General features: G+C 42.7%; 1 protein-coding gene across 1 annotated transcript in view; it reads left to right on the top strand.

Annotated features, from left to right (window-relative positions):
* Positions 1-10: 10 nt before the first annotated feature.
* LOC104626873 (1-aminocyclopropane-1-carboxylate synthase-like protein 1) overlaps positions 11-11,995 on the top strand; it is a gene marked incomplete at its 3' end in the record, with an annotated part of 14,639 nt that continues 2,654 nt past the window's right edge. Inside the window, exons 1-11 of the mRNA XM_010294901.1 lie at positions 11-100; positions 153-624; positions 1,782-2,395; positions 3,927-3,986; positions 6,646-6,716; positions 7,270-7,339; positions 8,490-8,556; positions 9,018-9,115; positions 9,704-9,781; positions 10,788-10,888; positions 11,601-11,690. Coding sequence (XP_010293203.1) covers positions 11-100; positions 153-624; positions 1,782-2,395; positions 3,927-3,986; positions 6,646-6,716; positions 7,270-7,339; positions 8,490-8,556; positions 9,018-9,115; positions 9,704-9,781; positions 10,788-10,888; positions 11,601-11,690 — 1,811 coding nt within the window. The remainder of the gene's footprint in view (positions 101-152; positions 625-1,781; positions 2,396-3,926; positions 3,987-6,645; positions 6,717-7,269; positions 7,340-8,489; positions 8,557-9,017; positions 9,116-9,703; positions 9,782-10,787; positions 10,889-11,600; positions 11,691-11,995) is intronic.

Genomic DNA, 11,995 nt, shown 5'->3' on the forward strand with positions numbered 1-11,995 from the left:
CCCGGGAGTGATGGATTTTCGGGGGAAGAAGTACGAGCGCGGCAGTAACTGGTCGGACCCCGAGGTGGTGGAGCTGCTGCAGCTCTGGGCCGACGAGTCGGTGCAGGTGGAGCTGGAGAGCTGCTTGCGCAACCAGCACGAAAAAAAAGAAGGGCATCCACCGGACGGGCGACCAGTGCCGGGAGAAGATCAAGAAGATGAAGCTGGAATACCGGCGGATCAAGGACAACAGCAAGGCCCCGCGGGGCGGCCGGACGTGGAAGTTCTACGAGGTGATGGACCGGGTGCTGACCAGCCGGCCTGCCCTGGCCTACAGCTCGCTGAGCGGCAGCATGATGGCTCAGCAGGTGCTGCAGGGCAGCATGGTGGAGAGCTACCATCACCAGTTCGCCTCCTCGGCCCTGCCCTTTGGACACTCCCAGCACCCTGAACTGATGGAAATCAAATGTGAGGAGGTGAACTCTGATGAACAGTGCTTGACCCCAGAGCCCCCACCATCCATGTCTTACCAACAGGGCTCCCCTGAAGAACATGAGATGGAGAGAGCCTTCTTGGAGAGGGCCCAGAACGACTCTCCCATCTCCAGGGTGGAGATTCCTATTGAAACCAGTGTTTCACCTTCAGGTAGGGATAGCCTTTTACATTCCAGCATAAGGTTTCTGCCCGATTTCCCAGAAAGAGATTTTTTTTTTTTTTTTCTGGTGCAGAGATAGACACCTGGTTCTGGCACTGACATTTGGATCCTTATTTTTCCACGTTCCAAAAAGCTTTATAGTAGAAGGCTGGTATCTGCCTTCATAGTCTTCTGGCCATTCCCAAAACGTATCTTGCTGCAGGTAAATAAAACCTAAAATTACTGCGCTAGGCTAAACATTGTGTATGAAATCCAAAGGGCTGGCATGTCTGCCATAAGCCGGGCTAGGCATTTGTGCTAGATTTCTGCATATAATGCTGACAGTACTTACCTTACTGAAAAAAAAAAAAATTGCATGCTTTTTGGTATCATTTGAACATCACCAAGGCTGTCTGTGGTCCTCATGCTGAATTGTATCAGGAGACCCTCTTCTGCCATGGCTACACTTTAAACCTGCAGGTGAAACTTTCCTTGTGTTCTTTTAAAATATTTTCTGGATCTAATCTTTTAGGACACTCAGCAATGAAGAATACTTGGGAATAATCATTGCCTGGCTTTCTAAGCTATTCATTAGGACTTGGAAAGAAGATGTTTTTGAAAGTTACTGGCAGGAGCAACGTATCTGTTTACAGATGAGACTCCTGCACTGAAAGTGCCGCTGGGCATTGCTTGGCTGCCGTGAAGGGTGCAATCTGGAAACCCTGGGGATTTCAAACCAGTCTAGGACAGACTGATGGAAGAGCATGACATGGTGGGGAAGAAGAGAGGCGATAACCAGTGTGAGGTTAATGTCTGAGATCAGGAAGAAATGCTGCGTCCTCTTTGCCGTGGTTGTTGCGTAGTTAGCCCAGTGGAGGCAACTGACGATGATCATTCAGGTTAATTCAGAGGCTGAGTATGGGGCTGGCAGCATAATGGGGTGCCCAATGTACGACTTTAAAAAATTTCAAAAAAATTTCAAATTTCAAAAAAACTACGCGTAAACTTCAAGATATACCTGACAGGTCTGTCTTTGTTTTTCCTGTAAAACCCTCCAGTAAATCCAAGGGTGTTTCCTAGGAAGGGATGGGGAAGGCAGTAAAGCATGTGCACGCCACTTTACTTGCTGCGCCTTTAATTTTTCTTCCTTGCTTTTACATATTCACAGGTTTCAGTGAGCCCAACATGGCAAACTCATCACGGATCCAGAATGTGGTTCCCCGGCCTGGCTTCTCTGCCTTGCATCGGCTGAGAAAAAAGCGGAAAGGCCAGCGCGTGAAGGACCCGCTCGATGATCTCTTGCTGAAGACCCTGACATCTCAGCGGGCCATGGAAGAGCGCTTTTTGCAGATGGAAGAACGCCGATTTCAGCGAGATTTGGACGTGGAGGAGCGTCGGATGCAACTGGAGCAGCGCCGGTTTGAACTGGAGCGGGAGCATGAATTTCGCATGTTCAATGTCTTTGCTCAGATGCTCAGCATCCTAAAGCAGAGCCATAGTGGCTCATCTTCCTCTGTTGTGATGCCTCGGGGCTTGGACTTCAGCCAGGCACTGTCCGAAATTGCGGGAATGGGAGGAGGAGGGGGCGACCTGCAGGAGATGAGGGCTCGGCTGCCTACCGAGAGGAGGGTTGACATGCACGGCTTCTGTAGCCCCAGCGACTTCCAGAGAAGCCCCTACCTCTCTTCTCGCGGCAACATTGCCAACATTTTTCGTGGCTCCACTGAGGAAGGGTACAAAGCTTACCACGCTGACAAGTATGATGAAGACAAGAACCCCAATGTGAGTGAGAACCTCAAAGTGTTTTCCTGGCTTTCTTCCTAGGAAAAAAAACTTTCTTGGAGGTTTGCTGACAGATATACTAAAAGTGTGGGTTTTTTGGTTTTTTTGTTGTGGTGGTTTTTTTTTTTTTGATCTCACTAATACCTGGTGGGTCAAGCTGTTTGAGGAAGGGAAATAAAGAGTAGCTTTGCAGATGATCTGTATATCAAAGATGAAAGCTGTGTTCAGCTCAGGTTTCCACTCTGATTTCTTTAGTGGGAAAATAGTAGCAGTAGTAGACCTTGAAAGATGTAAGAAATCTGCTGGAATAAACAGAGCTCCTGTTCATCCTTTCATCACTTCTGTTGCCCACTGAAGACCATCCCTGATTATCTGATTATATCTGATTATTGCAGGTGATGGGTGCAGGAGAAACAACAACCAAGTATTAGATTCTTTTTTTTTTTCTTGAAATTACTTTTAACTAACGCTCAGCACTTTTTCTGCCTGTTTACACTCGGCTGCTCAGTTTTAAGTAGCTCATCATACCCCACCTTGTGGCACAAAGGCTGAGTGTTAATGCTTCATGGCAAATTATTACTGAGTAACAAGTGTAGTAAATATAAATACTGATTTATAAGTGGATTACTTTTAAATAGATCCCGCATTCAGATACTGAACTATTTGAAACTTCTGAAATGTTTTATTATTAGCCCTGACTTTAGTCACACTATGTTGGGAGGTGAAAACTAGATTTTTAAGATAGGAAAACACAGTGAAGTTTTTGAAACGAGGTGCATTATGAGGCGCAAAGTGCCTCTTCTACCAGCTGTTGTCTACGTAGGAGGTAGCTTTTTAAACAAATACCTAAAATTTGACTTGTAGTTTAGTAATATCATAAACGTACAGTTGCTTAGATTTCCTTTGGCATTTTTAAAAATGTATTTACCTAACCTCTTCCAATAATGAAAATGTGGTAGTAGATTTGAAATCTTCAAGATCTAATGTAGTGCTAAATAAGCTGGGCCAAATCCTCAACCTGGAACTGTAGGGTCATCTCTCCAGAGGGGAAAATGTAGAGTTTTATCCACTTTCCATGACTACATGTTTATGTGGTTTCTGAGCAGATCAGTGGGGTGGAATGGTAATGACTGATAAACAAATGCTTTTACATAAAGAAATGTATCCAAAACCTTGTTTAAAACTGCTGCAGAAGGATAAACTTCTTTTTTCTCAGAATGGTTATAGAGTTTCTTTTGTAGTTAGATATATACCAGTGAGTGAATTCAAGATTAAGTTAAACATACTCTGTAAAGAAGTATAAACTGTTAGTACATAATCATTTACAGACAGTTTATCGACTAAGAAGCTGGGTGCCTGGGATATATATGTAAACACACACACATAGATACCTGTCTGAAGTTATATATGGTGAAGTTTATGTGACTCTGTTTTTCCTTGGTAAGCTTTTTGTAGGCAATTTAGTGATAGCTAAGGTGATGTATGCATGTGTTTTTTGTGTCTATAAAAAATAAATGTTTTCTTTTTCTAGGGTATAATAAACTTTGGCACCAGTGAGAATAAACTCTGCTTTGACCTGATGTCTAAGCGGGTAAGTCCTATTCCAAAAAGAAATACTTAATTTGTTGGGTAGTTCCTCCTCACTTTCCTAGAGTTATTGTGGTTGCTTAGGTTTCTCTGGTAAAGTTTTCGTTGTGAATTTTTTATTTGTTGAAATTCACTTTTGAATCCAGCTACTTGTACATTTATTTATGTTATTTTTCCAGGAGGATAGGAACAAGGGTGTTTTTCTGTTCCTCTTGCTGGTGGGTTTCCCTTTGTGGGTGTGCTTGCCTCAGAAAACTAAATGAAAGAGATGCGTTTTATTTTCTCCTGCTGACAGTAGTTAATTTAACACAGAGCTTTTGAGTTCTATTTAATTTCAAGGATCTTCCCATCCATCCGTTATAAAGTCACACGACTTGGACACCCAGTTCTGAACTTACGCGCGAGCGTGGCAGCAGGGAACGGTGGCAGCTCTTGAAGCGTCTCGAAATCAGACTGGGTCAGCTGCTGCCTGCTCGCCTTGCTCAGCTGCACCGGGGAGAGGCATGAAACGCATGGCACAAGCCAAAAAGTAGAAAAAGCCACAAGAAAAAAACAGAACTGTGCCATAGAGGAAGGTTTCTTGCTTTCCACTCAAATCACCGCCCCGGTGCAGCCCGCGAGGCGGGCGGGTGGCAGTTTCTCCTACCTGAAGCTGTCTGTGGGGAGGGAAGGTGGCTCAGGGTCGGACAGTCGGCCTCTGCGGTTTGAAGTTCGTGGTTGCTCCTGTTCCACCAATTCCCACCCTCAAAATGTTCCTTGTTTTATTTCTGCCTGCCACTCCACTGACTCGGGGGGACGCTACCCCACCACTCCGCCTTCCAGCTAAAAGAACAGGTAAGGCAGAGCTGCTGCCTGCACGAAAAAGGTGCCTTCTAGGCTGCGTAGGTGGTACCTTCCTTCCTTCGCTGTCCTTTCCCCTTAAAACTAACACCAAGCCTGCAGTAAGTAGTGCAGAGGGAGACAGTAGTCAGCTGCGTCTTAATTAGCCTTATTATGAAAATGAGTTAAGACTTCGTCGGCTGTAGTGAGATGAGCCATCATGCTTGTGACAGTGAGCTGAAGAAAGATATTGTTGCCAGCTTCTCAGTCATTGCAGCCTGGAGTTACAGTATGGATTCACTGAACGCAGCACCGGCTGGGATTGTAGGCAAGTAATTTGTTGCTATTTGGGACAGTAAATACTTACTGCTTCCACTGAATAAAGTAGTGTATTGGATTTCTGTCTTCAACTTTTGACCCTTAAATCAGAGAATATTTTGTGGCGTGAGATCTCGGATGGTCTTCCTTTCAGTTGGCCCATCTGGTTTCCTTAGCCCTTAATGCATTATCTTTAAGGGTTCTCCTCTTTATTATTGCATAGTTATTTTTGGCCAAGTCTGCTGATATGCTTTATGTTGCATTCTCTAGATAAGTTTAGGAGAGAGATCTAAGGAGGCACAGTTCTGTGCTACATAGGCTCCAAGAACATCTACAGCTGAATAAAGGAACTTTAATCCTATAATATCAGGTTGTAATTCTGCATGGGATAAGGACAGTGTCTTTAAACTCCAGAGCTTGGCACCAGTTATTAAAACACCAATACAAAATGTTGTGGTTTTGTTATGATGTGAGAAATTTTCACGCTGCATGTTGAATTTCCCTCCTCCCTTGCACTATCACCTACTTGTAGTGTCCCCCCACCCTCGCCTTTTTTATTATTAACACATAGATTTGGTTGCCGCTAAATACTTGGAAGGTACATTGTACATAATACTTGTTTATTCCCTTTTTGGTTATGTAAAATATCCTCTTTGCCCTTATCACTGCTGTGTTTTCCCTTGCAACTTCATAGAACTGGATTATGTGAAACCCTGATGTTTACAACCTAGAAAATATTTAGATAAAAGCAGTATGCGTACTTTGTATTTATATAAACATTAAAAAGGGCTCCACAGTTCAGGTTAATCTGTCTTTGAGATCAGAGTGAACTCCTAATAAGGAACAAAATTCCTGCCCTGGGGAAGAGCTATCAGGAAGATAATTTCACTTTTCTCCTGACTTTTGAAAGCTCACGTTACACTTCAACAGTTATCAAAACTTATCAGAATTATAGATCTGAAGGACCTGCAGTAACTTGGAACAGAGACATAAATGAAAGCTAGAATTAACTTTAAAAATAATATATTGAAAGTTTATTAAAGAAAATACTTATCTGACTGATTCAAAATCCTTTCTATCTTTCTGACGGTCTAGACCTGAGCTTTCACAATTGGGACTTACTTTTCAGCTGAAAGCTGTTGTCCTCAGAGCTTGGATGAAACACTCTAGGACTCTTTGGTTTGCTTCATTTGCTGAGAAAGTTCTCTGCAGGCATCTTGGGTATTGCCCGTTCCATGTCCTTTTTGTAGATCTCCATGCGGCGAAGTTTTGGCTGCAATAACTTAGCAGAAGCCCATATTTCACATAACCTGAAGTTATCACTGATCAGTTTGCTGGTCCTTGCTTCTCCAGACTGCATTGATTTTGATGGTCAGTGGCTTTCTCAGTCCAGTTTTACAACTGTTGAAGTTGCATATGTATGTGTGTGTGTGTGTGTGCAGGTATGTGTCTGTACGTGGCTCCTGCCTGTCTCCACGGTTCCTGTCAGTGATTGTGCTTTTAATGGTTCTTCTCATTGCTCCCAGCTGACACAGACCGATATGAATCTGATGGAGCCTCCACTGCTTCAGTATCCCGACTGGAAGGGACATATGTTGTAAGTCGTCTCTTTTCTGTGACACTTCTATTTTTGCCTACTTGTCTGATAAATGGCAGGGATGAATACAAACCGCTTCTGCTACACTCACTAGTTAAAACTTTTCTAGGTCATTTAATCATCTTTTTCTTTACAAAACTCTGTATTAGCTGCCCTACCAGTTCATCCAGTTAAAAATCCTTTTATGTGAGAGAAGATGCAAATTTTCTAAAGTAAACACAGTTTTAAAAGCACTGTATACATTAACAAATTAGGTAACTCCAAGCAATTCTTTGAAGCATAGTGAACACTTGGGGACTTTAATCCTTTTCTTCTGTGCTTCCATTAAAAGCTCATCAGAAATGTATGCACCTTTATAGACATTGTACGGGACACCTTTGCCATGTATAAAAGTCATGTCTGTGGCATGGGCCTGAGCTATCTATCCTGTTTTCTAGCTATTTTCACCAGACTTTACTGTGCCCTGGCTTTATTTTCCTGAGATGTGGACCTGGGGAAGCCCAGCCTCTTGGAGAATAAGCTGAATCAATATTTGCTTTTGTGTCTTTCTCAGTTTACGGGAGGAAGTGGCTCGATTTTTGACCTATTACTGCAAGGCCCCTGCACCTCTTAAGGCAGAAAATGTGGGTAACCCACTTTCCATTGGTGTCTATTCTAATGTATTGACGTTTTGTTGTCAAACAGTTTCATCTTCTTTTTTCTAAACAAATGATTTGGTAAGATGATAGCCTTTTATCATGTAAATGGGATTGATTCATAGCCATTTCAGTAGCTTTTGATGCACACTTCAGCCAAAACATTTTGGGTCTACCGTATATTTGCCTCATGCTTTATTTTTGTGTGCCAGCTACCCATGCCAGTGCTCTCAGTGGGGCTTTATGTCTTCATCTCCTTATTCAGCTCTGGGACCTACTGTCCCTGTATCTCTCACCCTTGACAGAGAGTGCCCATTGTTCCAATTGAGTTTAATTTCATCCCATTATGCTATTACACCTCAGGACAAAAATCTGTAACTGAGGCAAGAGTGGTTTTAGCCTGTAAAAACAGACCTTTTCAAACTTTGCAGCAGTGTTGTAAGGAAGGCATCAAGACCCGAGTCTCTGCAGGACTCGCTGACTTGGGAGAGATGCAGGCTGGGCGCAGGCGCCCGCGGGGATCAGGGACTCCTGCCTCTGCTGAGTGCTGAAGGCAGCCGTTGCTTTTCGGGCTGCAGTAATTCAGCAGAAGCCCATGCGTCACGTGAACTGAAGTTACCACTGATCAGTTTGCTGATCGCTGCTTCTCCAAGGCAGCACATTCTGCGTGATAGTTGGAGTGAAACTCATGGGACCTATGAGCATCTGTCTTCCAGAGGCAGGAGTCAGACCTGCTCCTGTATGAGACAGTGGTTTCCGCTTTTGCACAAATTTGGCAGGAGGTCAGAGCTGCTGTTACCACAAAGAGATGATAACACATATTACATGATGAAAATTACATTACATTTTCTAGCAATTCAGAACTGCTCCCCAATTTTTTCCCTACTTAAAGCCTACTCTTTTTTCTAAATTGCTTCTTAGAATCGAGAATGGCACTGGGACAAAGTGTCTCTGAAGCAAAGAACAGGATTAAAGTTATTTCTGGTAGAAGTGGGATTTCATCAGGAAAATTCTGGGAATATCCGTGCTAGAGAATTGGGGAGAAAATATATCTCAGTGATATGGTCAGAAATTATTATTTTATAGTGTGGTCTTTCTATGGACAGATTTATCACAAGCATCTCTCTCTCTTCTGTAGGTTATTGTTTTAAATGGTTGTGGCTCTTTATTTTCTGCATTAGCTACAGTCCTTTGTGATCCAGGGGGTAAGTGGATGGTTGGGAGATGTCTTTAATGTTTATTTTTGCTGGGAAATGATGTGTTACTCTGTTTAAATATTGTTTGACAGAAGTGAAGTAGTGGAATTGGCACCGCCCTACTGCAAAGTTCTTGTTTCCTGCAAGATTGTGCTTTGAAATTCATCATCTCCACTGTCTGCAGATGTCGTGCCTTCACACTTGGTGTCTTGCCCTGTCTGCCTTTACTATTTTCGTGGTGCCCTATTTTAGTTTGTTAGACTAAATGTGGGCTATACTCATGTTTACCTGGGTTCTTTCTTCTAATCTTCAGAAGATTAAAGAATTAATGTAAAAATAAAGTGGAGGAAAAGGCTGCCCCTTTCCAGAGGGCACAGCTGTAAAAAAGCTTTCATGTTTAGCCAAAGTACATTAGAAGAGAGAGAAAGGCTGTGACCTGTTGATAACCAGTTTTGTTTTCTTGGTTCCAGAAGCGGTTCTGATTGCTACTCCCTTTTATGGTGGTATTACCCAGAGTGTCTTCCTTTATGGTAATGTCAAGCTGGTGTATGCCTATTTAGACAGTAAGGTAAGATCTGAGGGAAGGGAATACCAACCTCTGTAGTTAAAAAATAATTGATACTGGAAAGTGCTGAGCTTTGGGAACCTCTGAAAGCAGTCCTCAGAACAAGGACAGGCTGCAGCCCGTGGACATTTTCCCAATTTATTGCTGGGAAACTGGGCACATAATTTGCAAGAAGGTTGCTCGAGACCATAGATCTGGATTCCAGTCTTGTCCTTTTCTTGTATCTTACTCCCAATAACAGCTCTTGAGAGGAAAAAAAAAATGTCCATTTTGAGCCTTGGAGATAGAAGTATGTACTGTCCTACTAAAGATGATCCCAGGGCTGGAAGAGCAGATGGAGATCTTGCATTGTTTTAGTTGTTCAAGGATAACCAAGGAATGCTGTGTGTGTGGCCAGCCTATGATGAATATTTCTTTGATTTTATTTATTTATTTATTTATTCTCTCTGTAGTATGAAAGGATAAGATGATGGTTGCTAGGTCATTATTGTTGGGTTTTTATTTTCTTTTGGGGAACATTCTCAGGGGATTGGCTCAAGTCAGACTCTGTTGAAATAATTTGGCCTTTTTTATCTTTATGATGTCTTTCAGATTACTGGAACAAGCACTCGGCCTTTTCAGCTTACAGTGGAAAAACTGGAAAAAGCCTTGCAGGATGCCCGGGCAGAGGTGAGTTTAGTCAAGCTTCACATTACCAGTTAAGTCTACAGTAAGTTTGAGACAGCACGTCCCAGAAGTGGCCTGAAGACCAAAACATTTTCAAAGCTTAGCACCTGGCTTTCCAGTTGTCCTTGTAGACCACCTGAGATTAGGCTGCTTGGAAACTCAGGGTCAGTCTTAGAGGGAATTACCCCAGCGTCGTGCCTGTCCAATTTTGGTCACAGCAGAAACGATAAACCAAGAGTACCATTCACAAAGTACTGGAACCCATTTACATTGTCAAAAAAATGTCGTTGGGCATGCACTAAGTAGTAAGAACTACCCAGGCTTTCTCCTTCGGGAAGGCCAGCTGAGTTACCGCAAAACCGACTGCTCTACACAGTAGTGCAGATGTATCCACTAGGAACAGCAAGAGTTTCTGCAGGAGGGAGAGAGGTGCAAATCTAGAGGATAAATGCAGATGAGTATCGCCTTTCTGAAGAGTGAGTTTGTAAGTTTTGGTGTTGTCCTAAGGGCTATATATGTTTAGCTGCATCTTCAGAGCATTACCGGCTCTGACATCTCCAGACAAGTGTGCTCTAAATGAGAACAGTTTGCATCCACATAGCTCAAATTCCTATCTTTCTTGCCTCATTCATGGACAATCTTCAGTAATTTGCTACTTCCCAATTACTGATACAGGTCAGAGGAAGTCCTCTTCCATGCTGAGAATGTGATAGGATATTTCTCATTAATTGTTTGACCAGATGGCAATGGTTGTGGCAGACTCCCTCTTTTCCAAATCATAGATTGATTCTGTAATCTTTTCCTCAGTTTACTGTGCAAGTGATATAATTTAAAAAAAAATCTAATTTGTGGGTAAAAGTTTTCTCATACAAATTTGACCTTTGAGGTAAAAAAGTCATGGCGGAAGCTTAAGGAGAATCTTGTGTTACACTTACTGCTTAAGTAGAGGGACTGAAGATTTATCCCATGATGGGCGCTCTCTTATTACTGCATTATTTGTGTTCTGCAGGGTGTCACTGTAAGGGCCTTAATTCTTCTGAATCCCCAGAATCCCCTTGGGGACATCTACTCCTTGTCAGAGCTACGGGATTACCTGGAATTTGCTAAAAGGTATGTCAGTGTGGAAGGCTGAGGCATCCTGAGTCAGATCCAGCTTCCAGAATTTGGTGGACTACTCACTGTCCCTAAATTTATCTGTGAATATCTTTTAAGTCAGGCAAACAGTCTACTCTTCACACACAGCGGCAGGCTTAAGAGAGGAGCGGGGAGTGCTGGGGACAAGGGAACATGGACCATGCAGTCACCTGGAGTGGCAAAGCGACTTGCATCAAGGGATGCAAGTTGTATTGTTGGTAGTCCTAGCAAACACGATGGTGCTGTGCTTCTCTGGCAGGAAGCTGAGTTCCTTTCCTCACAGTTTTTCTGTATGTGCAAAGACAAAGAAATATATGAATATGGGTTCCCAGTTTCGTCATGGATCATGGATACTCTCTGAGATTCAAAATCTGTGAGATTCCAAGTGGATGATGATACAACTTATACTAGACAGGTAGTACATACAGGAATTAATTTTCACTAGTGCATTGGAAATGACTGAATTTTTAATCTGATTATATCATTGCTGCAGGTGACAGTTAGGTAGATATATCTCAAATCACTTCAGTGTCCACATAATAGATCTTCTGAGTTGTGAAAAAAATGCTTCTGCAAAATTTGGTGTCCCTCCTCTTTGTATAAAGCGCGTCTTTGCAGGCCTGAATTTGTCTCTGCTTCTAAACCAGAAGCAGCCTTGTTTTGTAATCTCCATTTTGTCCTTTTGCAGACATGAATTGCATGTGATAGTAGATGAGATCTACATGCTGTCAGTTTTTGATGAATCAGCCACGTTTCACAGTGTCCTAGGCATGGACAGGTAAAATCAGCTCCTACTTCCCTGGCCATCTTCCAGTGACAGTTCAACATGATGCCTTGCTGAGAACTTGTGACTGGAAGTTAAGTCATGAGCTAGCAAATTCTGAATCTGCCTTACACTGATTTCTTTTTATTTGTAATTTCTGAATGGCAAATGCATTTTGTCAAGTGCAATCTAGCAAGTAAAGAATGGTAGTTAGTTTTCTGATGTGGTAGACCCTGCAACATGTCCTTCAGTTTTTGCTTGTGACAGTCCTTAAAACTGAAAGCAGATGTTCCATTTGTTGAGCGTGAGGCTTTTTTCCC

This window comes from Phaethon lepturus, unplaced genomic scaffold, assembly GCF_000687285.1.
Source record: "Phaethon lepturus isolate BGI_N335 unplaced genomic scaffold, ASM68728v1 scaffold28419, whole genome shotgun sequence".
Taxonomy (NCBI): domain Eukaryota; kingdom Metazoa; phylum Chordata; class Aves; order Phaethontiformes; family Phaethontidae; genus Phaethon; species Phaethon lepturus.